Below are 26781 nucleotides of genomic sequence, written 5' to 3'. Positions count from 1 at the left end.
TGGAGAATTCTGAGTGTAGTTAGGCTTACATCTCAGGTACCTAAAAAGTTAGCTTAATTTATAACTATATCCTCTTCCTATCTAATGTTTACTTTAAAATATTTGGTAAAGATGTACAATTGCCAATCCATTAGCAGGAGATTAACACCTTCTTTAGATACAGAACTGCATTAACATGAAGTATTAACAAACATAGACCAACAAATACAGGATAGGAATTAAACGTTAATTAGTTTTGGCCAAAATTTAAAAAAAAATCATATTCAAAACAAAACCTTGCAACATTTACTTTCAAAATATTTAATTTAGAAATTTTGCTCTCTCTTTTTGAAAAAAACCCCACAAAAATAATAATACAAAACTCCAAAAACTAAGTAAAAAAAAAAAGTCATTTCACAGTCACATGACAAACTTGGGTTTTATTGGTTTTCCAGTTTGGTGAACCAAACCCAAATATTTAAAATCAATTATCTCAGCTCCAGTAATTAATCCATACACAAAAATCTCATGAAAGGCAACTTCACTTTTAGAGATATGGTCTATCATTCAATAACACTTTTGTTTATTCCATTTAATGTACTGTTTATTAAAATATTACTATCTGAATATTCCACATAACCTGTTATTTATGAATGAATAACCTACTATTTCTACAAGAACTCATGCAAACAATACAATTTCTCTCTAATGAACAAATTTCAATTGTTTAATACTGATTTTGCTGAAGTTCTGTTATGGTCATAAAATGAACAATGTACATTTTATGCTGTCACCTCTGGCAGTACCCCACCAGCAGGGAATGGTGGGACATCATCATCCTCGGAGAGTGGGACAACAACCAGTGACTCCGCAACTTGCAGATGACTCAGGCCACCTTCATGGAGCTGTGCCATTGGCTGGCACCAGCACTTCGCCACCAGGACACCCACATGTGGCCCGAACTCCCCCTGGAGAAACTAGTAGCCATCGGCCTGTGGAAGCTGTCCACCCAAGACAGCAACAGCTCGGTTGGCCACCAATTCAGGGGGGCGGGGGGGAAGGCCACCGTTGGGGTCATCCTCGTTGAGGTAAGGCACCCAGGGCCACACACCCACAGCAGGGTCTTGGGGAGTGGGGTCCCCAGGAGTGGGGCCCCAAGGAGGAGGTCCCCCATATGCTACCACACACTCACAGGCGCCTGTGCCCTCTACCCCTACAAGTTGCTGCCGCCATCAACAGGATCCTCCTGTGCTGCCTGATTCACTATGCAGACGTGGACGCTGCCATGGCCGGCTTCTAACAGCTGGGATTCCCCAACTGCATTGATGCATTGGACAGCACCCAAATCGCCATCCAGGCCCCACCACACAGCTGGGGATGGTACATCAATCAAAAGGGCTACCACTCTGTTGTCCTCCAGGCCCTCATGGATGCCCAAGGATGTTTCATGGACATCTGTGTGGGCTGGCTTGGCAGGGCCCACGATGTCTGTGTCCTGCGGAACTTGTGGATCGGCTTCAGGATGGCAGAGGGCACCTACATTCCCCCACGGGAGCTGCCAGTGCTGGATGTGACCATGTCCCCGTGCATTGTCGCTGATGCTGCCTACCCACTCCAGGCCTGGCTAATGCACCCCTACACAGGACACACCAATGAGAGCCAGGACCTCTTCAGTGCCTGCCTCAACCAGTCCAGGAACACTGTGGAGCTGGCATTCAGCTGTGTGAAGGTGCTTTTCACGTGCCTCCTGATGTGCCTGGAGGTAGGCCTGCTCAGTGTGCCAGCAGTTGTGGGTGCCTGGTGGGCACTCCACAACCTTGTGGACAGCAAGCAGGAACTCTTTGTGGCACACTGGGCAGCTGAGGCTGTGCCACACCATGAGCAGCCAGGTGCAGTCCCATGTCGCCAGGTGCACCTGAATGGGGTGCATGTGAGGGAGGCCCTCTGGGAGACCTTTGCCTGGGGGCCCCCATGACCTGGCCCAGTTCACTCCATGCACCCCACCCCCATTCTCACCCCTGCACCACCAGCATGCCCCTCGCCATCCCCACCCCAAGTAGGACACATAGCAGCGTTAAATAAATTCAACTGCTATTTTTGGAACACAAAGAACGTGTGACTATTTATGGGGGGTGGGGGTGAACTATATACATGGGAAGGCGGGGGGCCTCAATCCTCCGTTGGAGTGGCTAGTCAGGAGCCATGATGGACCCTAAAGCTGTGACCACCCCGGGTCCGGGGAACACGGTGGGTCTGGGATGGGGCAGGGGGAATGAAGAGGTCGGGCTGGACCGGGGTATCTAGGGGCTTGGACTTGCAGGGAGGATGGTCGGGGGAGCCACAGATGGGCAGGGCTCACCTGGCCACAGGCAGCACACCAGCTCCTGCCACTTGGCCAGAGTCATGTCAGCTGGGAGCAGAGCTGCAAGGGCAAGGTGGGGGGTGAAAGGGGTGGGGGGGCTGTGGAAGAGGGGGTTAGAAGGGAAGAGAGGGATGCTGGGGTTGGGGGGTGTGGGGAAGAGTGGGAGGCTGGGGTGGAGGGGGACGGGGAAGAGAAGGGGACTGGGGAGGAACCGGGTGCTGGGGCAGAGGGGTTGCTGTGGGAAAGGATATCCATGGGGCAGGTGGTTGGCAATGGCCTGGGTCAGGGTGTCAGGATACCCAGCCAGCCGGTCCCAGGCCACCCGCTGCATGGAGAGACATTCCCGCAGCAAGTGATTCTGCTTCCGCCATGCAGCCATGTGGGCTGCTGCCAGATCATCTGCCCAGCTGCAGTGGTGGTTCCTCCCACCACGGTGCCCGGTCTGGGGAGGCATCGCCCCCTCCCCCACCTCTGCTGCTGCAGGGCTCCTGGGCACGTCCAGGGGGCTGGGATGGCTGGCAGATGCCGAGGCTGTGAAGACATAAGGCAAGAAGGTGGTGCTACATCAGTCATGAGCCCAGGTACTGTGGGCCAGCAGCCTTGTCCCCACTGCCATCCCACCCTGCTTGTGGTGAGGGGCTCTGGGGTGGCCCATCTTCTGTGGGGCCCAAAATCTGGGGCCATTAGAGTGGCTGCCCCAGCCCTCCCAGGCTTCTGACCCTCATGGCAGCCCATGGCTCCCAGCAGTGATGACGGCCATCCCTGGGTCCCTGGCATGTGGCCATGTGCCCAGACCCGTACCAGCTGCGTTGGGGACCACTTCTGCACCCCCCTGCATGACCAGGGCACCCCATGCCCAGCCCTACCTGAGGGTTCCTTGGGTAGTTCAGGGGTGGCCCGGGTGCAGATAGCCCAGCTAGGGCTCTTGGAGGGCTCGGCAATGCACAGCAGTCCCTCACTCCCACTGTCGCTGTCCCCAGTGCCAGCAGGTACTTCAGGACCCGTGGTGAGGGGTGGCATTGAGGTTCCTGGCTGGGGCTTCTTGCCCTGCCCCTCCGGCTCTGTTGTGTCCAGGGTCTCCTGTGGCGGTGCAGCATCCCTGGGTCCCAGCAACTGGTGGAGCTCCCTGAAGCAGGGGCGGGTGGCCAGCGCTGCCCCTGACTGCCTGGCTGAGTCCTTTGCTTGGGCATATCCCTGCCACAGCTCCTTCACTTTGGAGTGGACCTGGTTGGGGGTCCAGAGGGGGTGGCCCCTTACAGCGAGGTTGCTGGTGAGGCAGGCAAAGGCGCCCACGCTTCTCTTCTGCCCCTGCGTCCTGAGCAGGTTGTCCTCATCTCCCCAGACACCCAGCAGGTCCCAGGCTTCAGCTTCCAGCCAGAGGGCCCCCCTCTCTTTGGGGGCTGCCCACAGCCCTGGCAGCCCCGCCGCCTGGACCCCTTGGTTCCAGGGGGATCCTGGGTGTCTTGGCTGCTAGCCATCCATCCATCCACAGAGGAGTGTCACTTTCTGGGGATGCTAGTGAGTGTCATCTGGCCACCTCATGCTCCTATGGCTGCCAGCACACTCTTTTAAATAACTCCTAATTTATTAATGTCAGTTGTGATTAATTTGAATTCTGGTGCAAATGCTATAATTTCCACTGAGAGACAATCCCTGTGATTTATTTATAATTTAAGGCCTAGCTCCATAAAGAGCTATGAACTTCATTAAACTGCAGACTGACTCAACTGTTAAAGAAAACCAAAGATTTCTAGCAATCATCTGGCTCTGCATTTTAAGCCTAACAGAGATGATGTGCTATCTTGACAATCTGAATGTTAATACAGCTTTTAAAATAAAAAATTAATGTACTAGTCTTTGACTTTTTGTGCTTGACCTCATCTCCTATATTCTCCACCAGAATGCAAAAATCTTCTATTTTCTTAAATTGTGGTAGAAAAAAAATCTACTCTCAGTGTTACTTAATCCTGCTACAAACTCTCATCTCTTCCTTGATCCTACTGGTGTCTCCTTGTGTCTTTGACCCTCCCACCCCAAACACTCAGAGCTTTTTGCAACATATGTCATACAATAGAGCATAGGTTCTGGTTGCCTGGGCCTTATAAACCAACATGAAATCACAGGTTAGGTTCCAAAATCTCTTTTCTCCTGTGCCTCTTGCAAGGATACAAGGTGCCTTTTCTCCTGGGGTTGAATGTTCCTGACACAAAACCATAAATGTATGAACACAAATAGAAAATGGATACAAAAGAAAATGAAAAGGTTCACTTAACATACATTAATTTACACTTTACAAAAGATAAAATAACCAAGGCAATCCCATTTTAAGTTATAGGAAGGAAAAAAAAATGCTTGCACGCTCCACAAAGCAACTGTATACTCTGACCCTAGTTTCAGAACTCTAACTGTTCCAGTGGGGAGAAAGATAGCTCTTTCTTCGGAATATTCTAAATTTTCCACCCCAGCCACCTTATATTTTGGGTACAGCGTTTCTCCTGTCACTTAGATTTGCCCAGTGACCTATATACACAATGGAGTATTACTCTTGCTGTTCTCATTAAAGGTTTGTCATGGCTGCCTCTCAAAAAATTAACAACCTACATTCAAAAGAACGTGGTTCAGAAACACATAGTTGTGCCTGGCAAGGAGAGTAGTTTTTGACAGGCCATATCCATTATTCATTGAGGAAAGTAGTTTTACTTGACTGGGATGACTTTTGCTAACGTGTATTTTCATCTTTCAAACCACTGTGTTATTCAATATTACTTTATTAATAGAGATATTCAGTCTGTCACTGAGTGCTAGATGAGACCAGTATTTCATATTCGAGTAAGAGTCTGAATCAAGCTTTATTATAGCAAATAAATGGTATCTATAACAATGGAAAAATATAGTCCCTTTTTAATAATCTTCTTCCTAGAGAATCTGTAATCATGTACACCAAAAGGCAGCAAACCAACAGCAGCTTTAACATTTAACATTAGCATTTCTATGCTAATAAATAAAACACATTAAAAACTACAGCTTAGTTCAGCCAAGGAAAAACATTCTTACAACTGAATAATGTATTTGGACTATTCTGAAAACCCAGCCCCTATTTAGAATTTTTGCTTTCTTTTGATAAAAGGCATGTTTCATAGATATGAATTGCAGTGCATTTGCATGTATTAAAAGAATGCCAAAGAGGCCTTTATAAGCTATGGAAAGAATGCAGAAGATTGGCAGGACAGGGGCTTTTACTCTGCAGGATTCATGTTGGCAGTCAACATCTACAACAAATTCAGTGTTCTAAGGAGTAACTAGCAAAATATAGGTGCAGGCAAAAACACAGGAAACAAAGAAGAAAAAAAGAAATAGAAATTTGTCTTTTTGATCTTTTCTATCTTTGGTTTATGCAGGTGGGAAAAGAACACACTTTTCTTTTCAGGGAATATCCTTTAGTATTGTGCTCAAAGATGCTAATAAATTTGCATTCCGATTCTTAAAATGGTTACAAAAAAGCAATGCACATTTAGAATAAAAAAATTTCCTCTCCAATATAACAAATCTTTAATGTAAAATAAGAAATGTCAAAACTTGAATGTTTACAACTGTTTAACCAACCTTTATGTCTGTGAAATCCATCCATGTCAGCAAACTCAAGATGATTTTCATCAGCCCAGTAGAGTCTACTGTTGACATAATCTATTGTAAGTGCTGTAGGTCTGGAGATCTGTGTTTCTATGACAACAGTTTGATTGGTGCCATCCATACCAACACGGCCAATGTGAGGATACTCACAGCAATCAATCCAGTATAAATATCTGAGAAAACAAAGTCAATAATTATTTTATTTACAGATGCAAAAGCACTAACACATAGCAGGTAATATTTAAATAATTTATTTGGTTGGTTTAAGTGCTACCCAGGAATCATTCCATATTGCTTCCATGTTCCATGCTAGTTTATTTTTCCAAATATAATTTTACAACTTCGTAGTTTGAGGTAGAGTATTTAGGTGTATGAGTCACCATGTTAGGAATATTGATGCAATTTTGCATTTGTTCTTAAACCAGGAAAGGAAAAGCTCATAATGGGCTGTGTATGTCTAGACTGATGTAAGATTGCTACCCTTAAATTTTGAACTATTGTCATGATTTTGCTAAGTTAGTTTCATGTCCTGTAATCATAGTTTTGCCAAAAGAACGTCCGGAAGTTAACTATAATGGTGTATTACAATGTAAAGTTTCTGTACATTAATTTAATTGATTATTATGATAAATTGATTCATTGATGAAATGTGCATTGATACATTGTGATGAAATGATACATTGATTTGTTGATACATTGTGATGGAAATGACATCTTTTCATAATTGGCAAATTCTAAACCATATTATGAAAGGCTGTCCAGCCAACACTAAAAGTGGCAAGAATATCGACGGAGAAAGATTTGAATTTCTAAATTGGCTGAAAATGAGGGAACATCACATTGTGTGGAGATTTTGTTTTTTCTTTCTTTTTATGTTGATTATGAATATTCAGCCATGATACTTTGCATGTGTTATATTTAAAATCATTATAAGGAGATATTTTGTTGGCATACTAATATATTTTCTCATTCATGAACTATTTAGCCACAGAGGTGAGAAAAAGTGTAGTTATAAGAAAGTGGACTCTGAAATGGAGACTTGAGACTGTCACACCTCTTCTGTAGGTAGCGAAAACTTGATCTTTTGTATGTAGATAATTCAGTGGGTCATTATCAAAGAAGTGTTTTGTTTTGTTTTATTTTGTTTTGTAAAACCAGAAAGAAGCTAGCACTCAGAGGGCTCCCCTGTGCCCCTACCCAGCCCATCCCATGGCTGAGGCTGCTGTGCTGCCAGTACTCAGAACCAGCAAGTACTGGCAATAGCTAAGAATGATATTGTGAAGAGGATGAAAGGTTGATTATTTTAGTTCATCTAGGTCATTTTTTGTATTAATAAATCTGTATTAAGCTGGTACGAGTGGGCACTTCCATAAGTGATTGAAATGGGCTCAAGTTTCCAGTCCCCAAGGCTTTTGGGAAGTAAGCAAGTTGTGAGTAGTGATACACGGGGCACAAGGGAAAATTATGGGAACATTGTCTGCTAGGAAATTAAGGTGCACATTATCATTAAATGACAGGGAACAACTGAGTTATCAGCATAACTAAGCCTGTTGAGATGGATGAGAAAAGCTATTCTTGCCCAGAGGCCTATTTTGTTAGTAAGTGAAAGAGACAGAAAAGAAAGAAGATATTCTCTAACTAGATGTTAGATATGTTGTGATGTAATACTAAATTATTCCCATCTTTCACACACAGACAAAAATCCTCACTATACAAGAATAATAATTCTTATTCCATGTCTGCTAGGTGAACTGTGTTTATAATTCTTTGTCTATCGTTACATCTTTGTGTATAAATAAATCACACAACACAAAGCCTAGTGTAGTATCTTTGTCCTCCTATGTGCTCTCTCTTTGCACATAATCTGAGTTAATTTTGATACACTGATTTGTATTTTTGCCTTACATGTGTTTAAATAATTTAGTTTGATAGTAGAACCTTCATAAAACATCACAAGAAATCAATGGTGAAAACCCAATATTAAGCAAATAGAGACGTCAATGTATGGTTTGACTTGACTTGGAAGAGTGACTGTGAAACAGGAACAGGATTCTGTATTTACCTTGTCTTCAGAGATTTTCAGATGCAATTCACTTAGTATGTTATATTTTTTCATTTCCACATTATTGGACTTCAGCACTCAGTGACAGATTGATCAAAGAATTAGGTGTCCTAAATCAAGCTTTCCTGGGATTCAGAAAACACTGACCCTATGTGCACCTACTATCAGTGCCTGAGTTTTTGCAGTAAATTTCTCTAAGTACCTACAATTCTGCCTCTGCACATGTGCAGTGCAACGCCATACCAAGCATCTGGATGCCTAATTGTCAAAGTGATAAATTCTCCCACTTGCTGTGATTGAACTAGAGCTCTAAAAATAGAACATAGCTGCAGCAGAGGGACGGGGGGTTTAGCTGCCTCAAGAATATGCCTATGGTCTCAGACCAGCACATTCTCCTTCAAAGGGGGCATGTAAAGGATCTCGAGCGGTGAATAGCAATGAGGCACTACACTGCATATGCAGCACATAATTGGCATCATTTTTGCAGTGTGAACTTCAAAGTTAGTAAATTCGAAGTGCTGGCAAGCAGTGTAGCTGCAGGAACTTTGAAGTACCCATGCAACTTTGAAGTTCCCTTACTCTCAAAATGTTTTAGGAATAAGGAAACTTTGAAGTTGCATGGGTGCTTCAAAGTGCCCATGGCCACATTGCTTGCCAGCGCTTCAAAGTTAGCAACTTTGAAGTTCGCATAGTGAGAATTATGCTAAGGAGGTTCTGCATATACTCAGTAATACACTAAAGGCTCCCATGTGAGTTTTAATGAGTACATACTAGAGAATCTTTAGTGAACGTGAGCAGGGTCTACACAGACCAATTAATGTGCAACATTTTAGTACCCTTCAGACTTTGCACAGTGATAACGTGCATGACTCTACCATGTAGACAAGCCCTTAGACTCCTAAATCATTTAGGTTCCTTTTGAAAAATTGCCAGGATGACTTGTTTCCTTCCCAGGCATCCTCACTGGTTAAATTATGTCCTACATTGCCCCTGTAAATTCCCATAGAAAGCTAGTGACAACGCACAAGTGTAACAGAGGAAAGACATAATTTGAAGACAAAAGGGCAAATTCTACATTCTTTAGCACCAGTAGTTAAATCCGGAGTAATGTCACTGGCTTCAGCGAAGAATTACACTATATTAGAGCAGATTTTAAAAACAATCACATGAGTAATGAGCCAGAATTTGTATACAATTAAGCTGTATAGGCTTAATTGATGACAGAATTTGGTTTGCAGACTGTGTAATACAGTTAATGACATTTGAGAGGAAGAACAGCCAAGCTAGAATATTGGAGCCTAATGTTAATTTGTATGAATGTCAGTTAAGGGAAATATAAAACAAAGACCAATGTTCTAATAAAAAAAACCTAGTAAAATGGATGCTTCATTGTCAGATTTTGCCAAAGCCCCCCTGATTCCTATGCAGTCCTGAGAAAGAGGCATTCTGGGGACAATAGCATGAGTGTCCCATGCACCCATGATTCTCATTGGTTTAATGCCTCTGGAGCGAACTTTATAACTCAGTGTGTGACAGCACATCCTCTAAGATCTCATTAACTTGTGTTCAAGGATAGTTCATCCCCTGGCAACTCCAGGATCCAAGGAAATCAGTTTTACCTGCACCCAGAGAAAATATTTTGTGCATCATTCCTTTCCTCAGCTTTATCTAGGTTTGCTCTGGCATAAATTGAGGAGAGAGATCTCTATGAGCACAGTTGGGTTACATTTTTTTTCCAGTTTTACATTCAGTAAATCTTATTTAATTTCTCATTACATTTTCACAAAAATTCTCTCTCATATTTATAGCAATCAGAAATGTACCAAAGTGTCTCAAATTTTCAGAGGAAAAAACTTGGAAAAAAAATGCTGGGATGTTGTTTTTGTTGTTCCCTCTTTTTCCCTTCTATGGCTGTATCTACACTTGCATTCCTCTTTCAAAAGAGTTATGCAAATGAAGGAAATTGAAAATGCAAATGAGAGACATTTACATATCTGGCACATCATTTGCATATTCTTATTTTGAAATAGCTTTTTTTTGAAAGAAGAAAACCAGTGCAGACACTGATCTTCCAAAAGTAAACCCCATCTTTGAAAGAATCTATCTTCCCTCTTTTTATGGGAAGAAGGATTCTTTCAAAGATGGGGTTTACTTTCGAAAGAGCAGTGTCTACACTGGTTTTCTTTTTTTGAAAGAAGCTCTTTTGAAATTAGATTATGCAAATAAGGCACCAGATATGCAAATGTACTCCTCATATGCATTTTTGATTTCCCTCATCTGCATACCTCTTTCGAAAGAGGAATGCAAGTGCAGATGTAGCCTATCTGTTCTATATATTTGAAATTACCTGAACATAATTTTTTTTTCAAATGGAGAAATTATGTTTTATTTTACATTTTTGTCCCTGTGCATGGATAGGATAAATATAAAAACCACACAAGCAGGTATGTGTATATAGAGACTTTCAAATCAAAGAAGGAAGCTAATGACAGAAGGAAGCTAATGGGTGGAGGCTACCAAAGCAGGAATAGCAGTATATTTTTCTTGATGGTAATCATGACGATGCAATCTAGCTCATATAGGCTGTGTCTACACTTGTCTCTTCTTCAGCCCGCACTACAAAATTATGGGGAGTAAAGGCACTTCAAAGTAGCACGGCACTTCGAAGTGCCCGTGGTTACATGGCGTGCCAGCAGAAGCAAATCTACATGTACAGCAAAGCACTGGAATGCAACTGTAGGTCCCTTACAAAAGAAGGACACAGAACTTTGGCCCAAAGGACACTGCACAAATTCATTGTGAAGCGGATGGGGAATTTTGGACACAGATGTTAATGGAAAACCTTCTATTACGAAAACTGTGGTAACATTTTTAATATCCCAGCAGATGGACCATTATTTTAGCATGTTACTTGAAAGGATGAGTTGGACTCACCTATTACCATTTCAATAGCACATTAATAACTCAATGAATCTTAAATTGCGGGATGGGGAGAACACACACATTAAAACTAAAACAAAAATAATATATCCAAAATTATTTTGGTAAAAGGCTTTGTATAACCAGTGCCTCAAAAGATTTATTTTTGTGTTATTTATTATTATGTTATTAATTTCTATTGTGTCAAATGCCTCCATAGGGGATGATTTAGCTAAATATCCAAGTGCTAAAAAAACACTTCAGCCAGAGTCAGAAGCCTGTTTGAACTCACTTTCTTTTTTTTTTTTTTACAGATTGATCTGATAGATGGGCCTGAGGGCCTGTTCCATCAGAGAATGAAAACAGAACTTGGCCAAAGATAGACAGGGAAATCAACTAGATGATCCTGAAAATATTGGGGCTTTTGTAAAGAAGGCCACTATCTCAGTGCTGCAGTATTGATTCACTTTTCCTTACATACTGAGCTATCAAGGATTCCAAACTAGCCACTTTTAAAAAATTATGACCCAAGGTGGATGGTATGCAACATGAGATACTGCCAAGAAGGACAGCATTACGTTCACTACCATATCCAAGTAGGCTTGAAAAGGGACAATGATATGAAAAGTGGTCATCTCCTGGACCCAACACTCCCAGTAAAAGCCCCTCTCCAACTACGAACAACTATGCTGCAGACTTGGAGAGAGAAAATTATTTGGCTTACTATGGCTATGTCAACACTTGCCAGTAATCAGGGTGATGGGAGATTACTAATGAAGTGCTCTGCTGAATATGCAGCACTTTGTTAGGCAGATTTTTCCCCCACAGCAACTTCAAAGTGTCAGACTTCGAAGTGCCGGTATGCTGTGCAGCTGTGAGGTCCACTGAACATGCAGCACTTCATTAGGCAAATTCTATCCCGCGGCAACTTCAAACCATCTTACTTCGAAGTGCCAGCATGCCATGTAGTGATGGGCACTTCGAAGTGCCTGTGCTACTTCAAAGTGCCTTTACTCCACAGAATTTTGTAGTGTGGGCTGAAGAAGGGGCAAGTGTAGACATAGCCTATATGAGCTAGATGGCATCATCATGATTACCATCGAGAAAAGTATAGTGCTATTCCTCCTTTGGTAGCTCCCACCCCATAGGCTTTCTTCTGTCAATGGCATTTGATATTATTGGAGCCTTAGAAAATAGAATAAAATAATTAAATGTTTACATTAAGACACTGTGAGGGCTTTATTCATCCTTCTAAGTAGAAATGTCTTAGTGCTCTACAATACAAAGAGCATTACATATTAGATTCAAATCTGAAAAGGAAGAAAAGCAAGGATTATCTATTTCATGATTTCCGATGAAGCAGTCAAGCTCCTTGTTATTTATTTGTTATTATAAATGTTATTTATTTGATGAGTGGTTCAGTTACTTTGTACCATTATTTTTTATCAAACAGTCCTATGTAATAATCCTTTTAATAATGATCTACACTATAAGCTTTCATTTTAAGAGCTGAAATTGCATAAAAAGAAACTATCAAACAGACTTTTTATGACTTTTTCAACTACATTAAGCACTGATGTGTTAGTGGCCATTGTTTATACATATATTTATTGGTGACTTAAGTGTGCTTCCTGTTTACGAGGCAACAACTATATACCAAGCTAAATAAACCTAGGCAATAAATGTAGTGAGGATACAGTTATCACCTCATAAACAGAAAGCACCATCAAGGTGCTGTTATATTCCAATATCTCACTTAGAATTTAAAATTTCTTCTGGCTAAAGTAAAAAGTTAACTATTAGTATTAAATTATCATCACTGTTTGGTTACCGTTAGCAATGAGTTGGTACATTACATATAGGTATGACAGTAATGCCTCAGCACTGAAAAGTTTACAATTAAATATCTGATGAAGTTACATGTCTTGTGAGCAAATGTATTTATTTATTACACTGATTTAAAAAAAAACAAAAAAACTCTTTAGCTGTGAGTTAGGGCAGGTCTACACTACAAAAGAAATTCAACTTAAGATACTCAACTCCACCTAGAACTGCACAGCTAGAGTGGACATACCTTAGGTTGAATTTCTGGCTTGGCTCCATTGCGGGAGATCGATGGGAGACCCCTCCTTGACTTTCCTTATTCCTCATGACAGCAACAGTGAGGAGTACCTCAGTCAATGGGAGATGCCCTCAGGGTTTGATTTAGTGCATTCCTACGAACCCTAAATGATTGACTGCGGCAGCACTTAATCAGTGCTCATTATCCCTATGACTCAAGCTTAGTAAAGATTTAGATTGGAAAGAAAACAATTAATGGTAATATTCAAACTTCATGTAGACCCCTAACACAGATGAATATACATTAATTGAAATATTTAACAAAGTTAACATTTAAATACCCTGCATACTTCAGAGTAACAAGTCATTTAAATGAATGGGACAGTTCCTTCTTTTCAGATGTATTTTTTGATCTGACTCTTCTGTAAGTTCAAGCACGGGAGAACTAGATTAGTTTATGTTTGGAAGAGCTATCTTTGCAGCTGGACTCCCTGTTGTTTTTGCAACTACAGAATGAACATTTACTTTTTTTTTTGCTTGCACATTTTCCATGACAGCTAAAAAAATAGAGAAAATAACAGTGAATTCTGACAAGTTTCAATTTTTAATACCACCAAATGCTGAGTCAGGTCAACTACTATTTTTGTATAAAAATAATTCACTACATTGCACATATTGAAATAAAGACGAAGTTGTGTACATCAAGCTCAGTATTAAACATTTTTCATCCCTGCAGTAGTATGCAAAAGAAATCTCAAAATTGTTTTCTTGAAGATGTGGCATTTCACTACCCACTATTAATCTAGATAAGAACAAATGCAGAAAAGAGTAACCAGCATGTAAGTCACTGCAATGGATATGTTCAATAAAAATGTGACCATTCTTAATGTTTCATAGTTAACATGACACAAATATGATAGGTGACAAGCCCTTGTATCAAGATGGGTTAGGGTGCCACAAAAATATTTTCCTAACCAGAATTAATCTCCTTGATTATAATTTTTATAACACACGGAGACAGAACTAACATATTTTGTGTTTTACTTTAATGATAGACGATAAAGCTACTAAGAGAAAAAAAAACAGATAATGATTTGTTAGTGCTTAGGAAAAACATAGTTCAATATTTTAATGATAATTCATTATCTAGTTTCGATTTTACATTAAATTATTTTTCCATACCCAGATTGAGGATCCAAAGACAAATCTCTAGGAAACTTCACTTTTTTTTTCACAAGAACAGTGGGATATAAGCCATTGAGCTTTGATACTTCAATAATCCTTTTTTCTGCATCAGACCAATAGAGATTCTTTCCAATCCAGTCAACAGCTAGTGCATTTGGAACAGCTGTGTTATGTACTATCTAGAGTAATCAACACATGAAGAGTTAATAATTTAAATACTTAAAATAATGACAAGCAAACTGATTTTTGTATGTTTCAAAATGTTTACTGGAAGAATATAGAATATACTGTGGAGTAAATTCACACATTAATAAAAAAATCTGGCATTTCTTTAAAAATTAGATCTATTTCTCAAAGATGACGGAATACAATTTCTGTCACAAAGGGAGAATGGGGAACCCTAAACATCAACTACAGACTGAAGTACTCCTCTAAATTGTTTACTGACTCTTTAAATGTTGGGAGTCATTTTGTTTTGTTTTGGTGTAATCTTCCTTGTCAAAAAAAGATTAGAGAAAAAAATTTTTCTTCCACATTCAACTTGATTTTTAGAAAAATTCTACCATCATCAAAATCGAAAAGTCAATAGTTCTCCTCTCCCAGGATAGCTATTTCTCAGCAATGCCTCTTTTATTCCCCTCAGAAGTACAGTGGAATATGCTTCTCTTTATTGACATCAGTGCCAGTTCTTCAAGTCATGAATACTTAAAAAGACACACTTTTTACAATGAGGTGGAAATGCCCTTTGGTAAGTGCGGTGCCTGGCAATGTCAGGAAGTTCCCAAATATTTCAATTGGTTGAAATAAGGAAGTAAAACTAGAAGGTTTTTAATAAGTTCAGAAATGCTGGATTATTTGCACAATGTGAGGAAATAATTTTGAGGGCACAGCTAATGGAGTATTCCATTAAAACAGTTTATAGTCCATGGACTAGTGATGGGTTGACTTCAAAAGATGTAGTTCTTTGGATGCTGTGGAACTTAACCAAATACGTGCAAATTACATTTGGACTAAAAATATCTTCATCACAGACCTTTTCAACAGGTCTTTGATCGGCTGGACATATTGTGCACCAGATCCTGAAAACCCACTGGTGTGATGCAAAAGGATGATGAAGCAAACAAATAGCCAACTCAGGATTCTGGTGTATACCGCCCCTTCACAATTTCTGGAGCTGGGGCCATTAGACCTGTGAAAGGGAAACAGAGCATAGCTAGTGCACTGCTGTGCTCTGGTGATGCCTGTTTGAATTAGTGGTACTTTGGGGCCCTTATGTCCACAAATACACTGAGTAGCCATGTGGTCTCTTTAAGTTGCACCAGTAGCTAAAATGGCCTCCAGCCAGACCCAGGATTGTGAACCTGTAAAATGGAATCCACCTCTGATCTTACATCCATAAACTATGCTGAACACAGCTGTGCCATAGCTTAAATATTAATACAGATGAAACTCCACTTTGTTAGGAGGGCCTGAATACCTCTTAAGTAACTCTGAATATCTTCATCTGGGGCTTAATTTGTTCAGAGGATATACTGACATTATTCTGTATCCTGAACAGCTTCTCTCCTAAATATTTCTTAGTTTTCTCTAAGCTTCACAATTCTACCCATTTAACTCTATAAAACTAGAATATAATCAAATTCAAATTCAACTAAATTCAAGTGTATATTACACCTACCACCTCCCCATATCCACCAGGCCAGTAACCTTGTCAAAAATGTGAAATATTTAGCTTACAGCCATAAATTCAAATTTTTCTCGTAGTGTAGATGTAGCCTAAACAAAAAGCATCAAGCGATGCAGCAAGGAACAGGTTGTTATAGGTTCAAAAGAAAAGCAGACAGAAAGACAATGTGATACCCAGGGGGAAGTGACCCCTTAATTGGTGGACTGGCACTAGGAAGTCCCCTCAAAAATCAGTTACAATCTACAGTGTTAAAAATAGAACAACTCTTGAAGATGAGAGAGATACCAGTTCCATAGCTGGATTGCCTCCTGCCACAACAAGAATGATCTTGTTCCTCACCACTATTTATGTAGAACATGACAGTAGTTTTGTCTCTCATTATTTGAATTGATTGATTCTGCATACATGGAAGGACTTCAACACAGCCTCTGTGAACATGATTGATTCTAAGTCTAATAACAAGCAATCTGATGCAACTGAAGTCCATACCTTTCTGAAAGAAGTTTACTTAATTTACGAAGGAATGGATGTCAGGGTCTAGATCCAGAAAAATGATATTACTAGTTTTGACCTATTCATCAAAATGGTTGTTTAATAGCCAATGTAGTTTGATGTGTAAAGAATGCTGAGACAAAAGGTGTCTTTTTTTTAAAATAATGCCTCTTTCTTAAAGGTGTTGCGACTCTTTGGACTCAGAGCAGATATCTGTTCTGAATAAGTAGAAGCTTATTCTGCTTCCTTTTAGGGAATGATATGAATACTTCCAGATATCACTGTGGCCATCATCAGTTTTCAAGATAAAAAGCTCCAGGCTCTCAATGGGTAGCCACTCTCTGAAATCCATATGGAATCCCAGACCTTTAATGTCAAAATGACCTTCTGGTAACTACCAATGTGCCCAGAATCTAAAAGAGGAGTCAGTCATTGCAATGTGCTCTAGTTGTTCTCACGGCTAATTCTCTCTCTGAAATTAAAGATGACAGTCTCTATTCTTTGGAGGTAATGTGTCAAAAAAAAAAAAAAAGAGGGGAAAAAAAGCAGAAAACTTGTCAGAGTCCATGAACTCCTAACAGTAGAACCCAATAGTTTGAAATCCTAAAATGAAAGCTCACTATACAATAAGTTTTGCGGTCAAATAAATCTAGATACTTTGTTTTGTGCTCTTGTGAAGTCATTTTTGTTGCTCTTTTAATTTCTCTATAGCTGCAACAACTATTAAGCAGCCCCATATCAGATGTTTATAGATAAATACTACAGGTGGGACATGATATCTCTTGTTTGATATCTTTGATATGAGGACTGGAGTAGTTTGTGTTTCCTATAAACTCCTGACAGGGTCCATGCGAACCAGGAGTGTATATATTAATAAGCCTATATGAGCATTTTTGAATGTCTGGAACTTCTTCAAGGAGACAATCTAAAGCCTTAGTCACATTTCTGAGCAAATCTTGAAAATACGTAAAATTACCCACATAAGATGGCCTCAAGCAAACCACTGCTACACTGGGACACGAAAATGAAAGGCCTATTAAAGTTCCTAAACGGCACATGTGGTGGAGGCTCTTCTGAAGGTTCTCCAGAATAAATGTGTTGTTATGGAGCTAACAGAGATGATGTAGCATGAGAAGCTGAAGACGAAGAATTTCCCCTCAAGGTTGGTACAGATTTGTGATTTTCTGGTATGTATAAACCCACCGTGGCTGACAGCCACCACAGGCCTCGGACAAGGTGGTTAGGGTGCCAGAAGGAGTGGCGCAAAGAGCAGAAGGGGCAAAGCCAGGGCAGTCAGCTCTCAGCACCACCCAGACTGCAGCACTGAGCCCTCCACCACTGCCTCACAGCCGTGCACAGCTAGGGCAGTGGTGCCATGGTACTTCAAAGGGGCACAGAGATCCAGCTGCTTCCACCATAGCTACTGGAGCTTGAAGCCCCTTCGAAACACTGGGCCTGGGGTCAACTGTCCCTTCCCCTACCCAGCTGGTGGCCCTGTATGTACCACATATGTTCCAAAAGTGACATGCTTCAATAAAACAAGGTAACAGTCCAAATAGCAAGAGCACGTACCAAGGTATATGAGGTATCTATGATATTTGGAACAGGATGAATCCTCAAGAATCTGTTGTTCATCAACAAAAGACATGAGCAGCTGTCTTATGGGAATATGTCTGATATCCTTATCCACTTCTCTGAGATTCAGGTTATCGTCTACACTATACACCATTGGTGGTGGCATGTAGGGTATGTGTATTCTAAATGTCACTATGAAAAGCAGGCTGGGAGAGACAGGAAAAATGTTAACAGCTCCCCGTTGCAAGAGCCTTTCACCGTTGTGAAGAAAGACCCTGGCAGGGAGCAGGTAGGAGGCAAAGGCTGAACATCTCCCTGAGACCTTCCCCTGAGAGGGCCCTTTCTCATAGAGGACAAAGGTTCCAGCAGATGGGAGTTGGCAGAGCCTTTCCCCTCTCCAGAAGTATTTCCCTGTGACAGGGAAGGACTCCAATGGTGCGGAGCTGGCAGAAACTTTCCCTGCTGTCTACCCACTGCTGGTGTCTTTCCCTGTAGCAGGTGAGGGATCCAGCTGTGGAGAAGCATCAGGACATTACACCGTTAAACACAGTAGTTTCAAGAGAATGCATGTCTTGGGCAAGTAGAGCATGTATAGGCACATATTCACACCCTTCAGGTGTGTCTTTTCTCACCTAAGTCATCCCTCACTAGCTAAACCACTATTTATACTCATGCTAAGGAGACTACAGGGATATGTATTCGACACACCACTGAAAGAAGTGTGCAAGGTAGACATCTTCAGCTGAAGACAAAAAAAGAGTAGTTCACACACAGAGGATTGGACGAATTGCCAAAAAACTGGGGTACTAGTCTGCACAGAATGTCTATGGGCAACTAAACCTTGGGAACCTCCCAGCAGCAAAGATATTTTAGCCCCTGGTCCTTCTGATGTTATGTTCAGAGCTGTACACAACAGGATTTGCAGGATCCTCCAAAAAATTCTCCTGGTTCCACGTATTTAATTGGTACCACACAGATTGACAACCACAGCTAAGGTGGAGAATCAAGATGCAGAGTGCCAATTTTGATGCCATTGTTCTGCTCAGTACTAGATGAAATGGTGAAGCCACTGCTGGTATCAACGCTACTGTAATCATTGCACTGGAACAGTCCATACAGAATTGCTGGGTCTTAACAGAGTAAAGAAGAAACACCTAAAAGTATGCTACTCTGGTTTCTGAAGACTTTTGAGAAAGACTTGCAGCTTAATATCAGCTCTGCTATTCTATTCTGTATAGCTTCTTATGCTGTGCTTCCACAAGTATTTTGAGCAACACGATTACACGTGTCCCATGTGGACTGTCCTGTAATCCTCACCAAGGGAGGAAAGCACATGCAGAGGAGAGTCTTGTTCTGATAAATTTGGTTCTTTTTTCCCCTGGAAATATAAGACTGCCTCATAAATAAATGGGAGAAGAGGCAATGTTTTAATTTCAGAGAATTGGGGTCACAAATTCTAAAGTCCCGGTACCTGTTCAAAATAACTTTTGGAGACAAAAAAAAATCACACCTAAAATTTACCAAAGATGCCAATTAATTCTACAGATAACTAATTATCTCTAGATTTAAAAACACTCAATGTAGACAAGAAGTAAGGAAAGCAAGTCAAAGTAAGTAGGTAGCTCCACTCTGTAGCCAAGCATGATGAGACTGGCAGGGAACATTGAGAATCTGAATATTTCAATGGTTCTTTGCTTAACAGGATAGGTCAGGCTCAGAAAGTCCTGCACAGATACAAACATGTGAATCTACATCCTAGATGCATCTTCCAGGCTCAACTCTTCATCCAAGCCACAATCTGCAATCTGGATTTTACTTCCATCTGTACAACAAATCTGGAAATTTCTAGGGGAGAAGGAGCACACTCTCACAGACCAGTGAGGAGTGGGCAGTGTTGTTCAGGGAAGAGGCAGGCAGCAGGAAAGCAAGAACCGGGGTAACGACCAGCAGAGAAAGAGGAAAGGGGCAGCAGGGACCCAGAGTTTATTGGTGCTCAACAAGTGGAGGGGGAAATGGAGAAGGGCAGAGCCAGCAGTCAGCCCCTCCTTCAGGGAGATTTAGGATGCAGCTTCTTGTACCTTTTCCTTGCTGGCAGTACAGGGGCCTTCCTTGATGCTCCACCCCCCAACTCACTTGTGCCAGGTAGGAGAAAGGGGAGAGCTCTGTGCAGGTATCAGTTCCACTCTCCACAGATATAAAGGCTGTAAGCATAAACCCTACTTACTACTGACCCCAAATTAGAAAAAAAAATGGTTTAAATGAACAAAGGTGAATTGTAGCTGAATCACTCAATTCGCTCCACTGCCAGAGGAAGAATTTTGTGGAAACTACGACATGGGCTAGCTCTGGATTTTCCATAGCAATTCTATTCTGTTCTGTTCTATTCTATTAACTCCAGCATCTATGCAGACTAAGTGCAATTCCATAAATCACACATTACAGAAGAAGTCACATTCTAGAATGTTAGATCACTGATTTTCCACTTCCATCTGTTTACTGATCAACTTATACCCACTATAAGTCTTACATTGAACCACTTTTTAGGTCACATAGAATATGGCCCAGGGATACAATTCTTTTGATTAGTTCTAGGTGAATTATTGCATTTCCAGTTTAGAAACTTTCACTAAATTGCAGAAGTTTAAGTTCTCAGTTTCAATCAGGTCTATGTTAGCTGAGACACACAAACAGATCTTGCAATTTTATTAAGAAAAAGAAACAAACATTTTTACAGCTTTAATAAAGAACAAATATAATTCTGATGTCATCTTACTTTTATATAATAAAACTTCACTAATTGGAGTAAGTACATTATTTTTATGGATTCCGAATTACCTTTATGTCACTTCCATTCAAAGACATTCTGTTTATTCTGCTGCCATTTGGTCTGCTGGAATCAATCCAATAGATGAACTCCTCTCTATAATCAAAGTCTATTGCAATCACATTGTTTAGCCCCTAAAAAGGAAAAGAATCAGGTCCACATTTTTATGTATGTTTGAATACAAAATATGTGATGGTATTCAGAATAAAAAAGTAATCATTTTATTATTCAGACCAAAAGACATATTATACTTACAATGGCTGTGCAAACACTTGCATTCCTCTTTCAAAAGAGGTATGCAAATAAGGGAAATAAAAATGCAAATGAAGTGCAGATTTGCATATCTGGCATCTCTTTTGCATATTTGTATTTCAAAATAGCTTATTTCGAAAGAAGAAAACCAGTGCTCTTTTGAAAGTAAGCCCCATCTTTGAAAGAATCCTTCCTCCCATAAAAAAAAGGGAAAAAAAGGTTTACTTTTGAAAGAGCAGCATCTACACTGGCATTCTTCTTTCAAAATTTGAATATGCAAATGAGGTGCTGAGTATGCAATTTTATGCCTCGTTTGCATTTTCGATTTGTCTCATTTGCATACCTCTTTCGAAAGAGGAATGCAAGTGTAGACATGCCCTTTATGTTATCTTGTATTTGATGAAATGGGAATAGGAGAGAAGTGGTGTGCTGGCAGAAGTTGATTGAGTTCTCTGTGATATATGTAATGAACACAAATATCACTCACTGGTCATTCCAAATTGTTATTGCACAATGGTAAATTTTTGCCATTTTAGAGAGCTGAAGTTTGCATGATCTTTCTTTTGCCATTTTTTTCAACTTTCAGTGCCCAGTTTGGCTCTGAAAGCCTGGTTCTGGTTTTTGTTAAGAACAACCTAGAGAAGTGATAGCTGAAGTCTGATCTAAATTAGTGTCACAATCTGGAGTGATATCTCTGACAAGGAAAGTGAATGGGCCTTGGTTCCTTGCATTTATTGGTTTCTTTTTATCTTCTCTTTTATCTTCCTGAGCTTTATGTAAGACCCACTTTGAAAGGAAGCAGAGCTTGTTTGATTTGAGGCTGGTGCTACACTACCATTGTCCCATCAGAGGGGGAATGGTAATAAAACAATTTGAGGCAGGCTAATGAGGCACTGATGTGCATATTCTGCACCTCATTAGCATAATGGCGGTTGTGTGAACAAATGCCCATTTTCAGATTGACAGTGAAGATGGGGGCAGCTTCAAAATAAGCACCTCACTTCGACAGTCCCTTACTCCAATCTACGTTTGTGAGAGTAAGGGAATGTTGAAGTGGGGCACTTATTTCAAAGCTGACCCCATCTTCATTGTCAATCTGAAATTTGACGTTTGTGCGTGTGGCTACCATGATGCTAATGGGGTACTGAATATGCATGTCAGTGCCTCATTAGCCTGCCTCAAATTGCCTCATTACCATGTGCCTTCTGATGGGACAATGGTAGTGTAGCAGCAACCTGAGTGTCCCATTTCCAAGAATGAAGTCATAGGGACAGATTTTAATGACTTATCAAGGTCCCTTCCAGTTCTATGATATATGATGATAACATCCTGCTTTTTACCAAATGGTGAGGAAGGTTAATGGCACAGAAATGAAATCAAAGACTATGTCAAAGATGAAATCTACTGAGAGATTATTTTGCTGAGTACATACAAAAGAATTTGACTCTCTTACCGTCAAATGCAAAAATTATAGGTATACATAAAATAGGTTAGGCAAACAAGCAGTGTGGCGTCTCTTTTCCTAAACATCCAGTTACGATAGCAATGGTGTGTGTGAGAGAACTATATGTCCATAGTATAGCTCTGCCAGAAGTTTTGGAAATGATGTACAGCATTCCCATAGGACAGAATCATTGCCACTAAGGAGCAAAATTTGATTGTGTCAGATGGGGCTGACTTTTCATGCCCATATCTTCTAAACAACTACGGTTTTTGCCTTTCTAGATGACAGAAGTCTTAACTGATCTCTAGAAGCAAAGCATAAGAAAGTGCCAAGAAACAGAAAGGGCAGAACCTTCTGAACTTTGAGAGTGGGAAAGCCTTGCCTTAATAATCAAAATATAATCTCCTGACATACTGTCAGGGCCACACATCTTCAGATTGTAGAAGGATGAATCCCTGTTGTTGTGAATCAGAGGAAGACACAGCACTAGTGCTGTGAAGGGTAATGGAACAAATGAATAAGTTTCTCTCAAAGAAGCCACCTGTAGCATTGGACAATTAACAGTCCACTGAACGAGAACAGAAGTTCAAGAGTGGAAGAGAGGAAAGGCAACCATTGTAAAAAGCTGAACCATAAATCCTAACCAGTCACTCGATTAAGGAAGTTATACACACAGCTTTAATGGTTGGCATCCAAGGTGCTGGTCCTCTGGGGAGGGTGCTGCACAATCATTCCTTTTCAAGTTTGTGTGTGTGTGTGCTTGTTTTTTGGGTGATTCCTCAAAGTATCTGACAGAATATCTTCCAAGTATCCCTCCATCTTGAAATCTGGCTACTGTTGGAAGGAGCTGAGACCTGGATTGGAATGCTGACTCAGCCCACGGGGCCCATTCAATTTTCCCTATATGAGGACCAGGAAATAACTGCTCTATTATTACAGGTATTGTGCTGATGTGTGATAGTACCATACCTGAACACATAGTTCAATCAAAAGGGCTTGTTAGTTAAAGAAACCACACAAAACAGATGGAGGGAGGACCTTGGGACGTCATTTTTTGTCAGATACTTGGAGGAATCACCCAAAAAACAATAACATGCACACAAACTTGAAAAGGAATTACTGTGTAGCACCCTCACCAGAGGACCAGCACCTTGAATGGCTTAGACAAGAAACAGTCTGTCAAACAATAGCCAGACTCATAGCTGGGAAGAGGGACTCCTCAGTCACAACCATGAGGAAGGGCTGTTTGGCTGAGAATGGGGATCAAAAGGCATGGATCCTTTACAAAGTTCCTGGCAGAAAAGGATAGGAGAAGTGGCCAGCTCAACTAGTAGATGTTACAGGGAAAAAGAGCATGCTTCAGGCTGACTCAGAGAGAGAGACTGATTAAGAGCCAGGGTCTGCATCAAGCTGGTTACAAGACAATGAGGAAATCTAAGGCCAAGTCAGGTCCACCTACAGATGTAAGGGGGATTCCTGTCATGGAAAAGACAATATTCATATATAACTATGTTATTTTAAATATACTTCTCCAAAACGTGGGCTCTTTGGCTAAAAGAAATCATATTTTGGGGAAATGTCTCTTCATTACTGCATAATATTCTCCACAATTTCCTTGAGAAAAACTGGAAGATCCCAACTCCAGTGGAGCTGCTAAGTACCAGGACTGGGTACAATCTGGAGAAAACAGTAAGGGAATGGTTGAACTGTAGTGCCACATCCCAAAGAGAAGTGAAAGTATGGTCTTGCTGCTTGAAAGGGGTACACTTATGGGACTGGAAAAAGGGTATCAGCAAGGGCAGCCTGTGGAGAGTCTGTGAAATATTTTGTGACTTTACCCTCTGAAAGATATGCTTCTCTTTAACTGGTGATATTCATTTCTGTAGAGAGAATACATCTCCACCCATATTGTGGTTACAGCTGAGTAAGCATCAATTATTTTTTCTCAAAGTTCATCAGAAATCATGATGGGCTACAAGATAAACCAAGTCTCAAACTGTTACTATTCCTCCTTGTAGAGATCGTGCAAGGACTAATCAATCATCCACATACGGCAGATCAGAAAGCTGAATACAAACAACTGCAACAACCACAGTTAGGATCAGAGATGAGAAAGTATAAAGTGGTCTTTATTAATAAAGCACAGATTTTTTAAAATTGATCATTTTACACACAGTTGTTTATGTGCTCTAACCATGGGTAACAAGTTGTCTTTCAATGGTGACCACTCCATGACTGAATAAGACCTCAGCATTTTTAAGCTAAATATCCAAACCTCTAATATGTTAGAGAATGTGCAAGCAGCTTTGTAATGTTCTCTGAGATGATGAATAATAAGTCTCCCCCAACCTACTTGAGCATAACAGCTGAACACAACATCCTGAAGAAAGGGAGATCAACTGATGTTTTTTGGTAATATTGTTCCCTTTGTAATGAATGTTGAGTGGGGTGGAGAATACACCTCTGGGATCACAAACTTTCCACTGCCATTTTGGTGTCACCAGCCAACTTAATCTAAAGTTGACTTATTTGGATCTTTGGTAAGAAGAGTGTTGAAGAACCTCGAAGATCCTATTAGTCAGAGGAAAAATAAAATATAAAAAAAATTCCTATACAATGCAAAAGAATTCTTTTGATTCTTCAGGCATTCAGATGGATCCATGGAATTAGAAAAAATAGTGTATTTAAATGATATCTTAGTGAGTTTTTGCTTGATATGTAAGATTTACTTCATTACATAATTCTATAGACCAATATATGTGACTGTGGCTATGTCTATACTAGCCCACCTCCCCTTCGGAAGGGGGATGCCAATAAGACACTTTGGGATATGCTAACGAGGCACTTCAATGAATATGCAGCGCTTCATCAGCATAATGGCGGCCATGGCACTTTGAAAGTGCCGTTTTCAATTGCGTGAGGCTCATCTACACGGGGTCCTTTTTGAAAGGACCCTGCACACTTCAAAATTTCCTTATGCCTATAACCAAATAGGAATAAGGGGATTTTGAAGTGTGTGGGTTCCTTTTGAAAAGGACCCCATGTAGATGAGCTGCGCGCAATAGAAAGCGGCACTTTCGAAGTGCCGCAGATGCCATTATGCTAATAAGGCTCTGCATAGTCATTGCAGTGCTTCATTAGCATAATCCTGCAGGGTCTCATTAGCGTCCCCCTTCAAAAGACAGGGGCTAGTGTAGACATAGCCTGTCAGTCAAAACGTAAGGGGAAAATGTGACTATGAAAAAAAACAACAGAAAAAGAATTCAGAATTATTGGATTGTGTAGAATTAGCCCCCCAAAACCTCCAGCTATACAGTCAGAACTTTGGTGCAACAGACTATTGCAGTGCATAGGCATATTTACTGAACACAGAAGAGTTTACAGATACAATAGAAAAGGTTGTATGAATAGAAGGCTAAAACTCTTGCACATAGAGAAAGAGATTTATTGAGTCAGGAGGGACAGAAAAGGAGCCTGAGGAGGAAGATATCTCACTTGTTCTGCCGGGTCAGCCCCCTTTCCTTTTTTTAGATCCAGATAACATTAAAGGCTCCATCATCCTGAGCACTTTTCAGAACTGCAGAAGCAGAACTCAGACTGGTGAAAGTCTGGGACTGATATGCAGCTATAGAAGCCAAAACTTAGATGCTCTCACTGGTTGAGCTATCTGGGCTCGAGAGTACTAGTGAGTGGAGTGTTAACTCAGGATTGCTGGAATCCTGAGGAGAAACTGCCAATACGTCTCAGACAGAAAACTTGTATTTTTGCTTCTGATAGTAAGTAGTGGTGGATGAAGGAAATAATCTACACTGGGAAGGAGAACCAGTGGTACCTTGCCAAAAGTAATTTGATGGGTTTTATAAAAAGAGATTATGCTCTCCAATAGTACTCATGTACAGTCAAGTATTTAATGCAAGACAGTTAATTTAGTACATACTCCTGTGTGAAGTTGAACATCTCCCCTGTGAGGTGGAGATATACAAGAAAGTCAGGAGAAAGCATGGCTTACTTTACTGTTACTGTTAATTTTTATTGAGACAGATTTTGTAGTCTGTTTATAATTTGATTACTTCTGAAAACAATCATTTTATTAAAATAATTTTCAAAATAAAATCTATGGCAAGTAAAAGACAGTTATTTACCTCCAACACCTGTGCTCTTTGAGATGTGTTTTTCATGTCCATTCCAATGTAGACGTGTGCGCACGCATTGTCAGTTGCCGGAAAACTTCTCCCCCCGCCAGTAGCCATCCGGTTGGTGCGGTGCCTCCTGGAGTGGCACTGATATAGTACCCAATATAGGTACCATC

The 26781-nt window shown here is 40.7% G+C and overlaps 1 protein-coding gene across 1 annotated transcript in view; it reads right to left on the bottom strand.

Annotated features, from left to right (window-relative positions):
- Positions 1–26781, bottom strand: part of LRP1B (LDL receptor related protein 1B) — a 1349009-nt gene that overhangs the window by 178064 nt on the left and 1144164 nt on the right. Inside the window, exons 58-60 of the mRNA XM_075000767.1 lie at positions 20788–20910; positions 14196–14377; positions 5945–6144 (exon numbers count right to left, since the gene is read on the bottom strand). Coding sequence (XP_074856868.1) covers positions 5945–6144; positions 14196–14377; positions 20788–20910 — 505 coding nt within the window. The remainder of the gene's footprint in view (positions 1–5944; positions 6145–14195; positions 14378–20787; positions 20911–26781) is intronic.

The sequence above is a fragment of the Carettochelys insculpta genome, chromosome 8, assembly GCF_033958435.1.
Source record: "Carettochelys insculpta isolate YL-2023 chromosome 8, ASM3395843v1, whole genome shotgun sequence".
In the NCBI taxonomy this organism is placed as follows: Eukaryota; Metazoa; Chordata; order Testudines; family Carettochelyidae; genus Carettochelys; species Carettochelys insculpta.
Note: the sequence above shows the minus strand (reverse complement) of the source record. Positions and strands in the feature narration are given on the sequence as shown.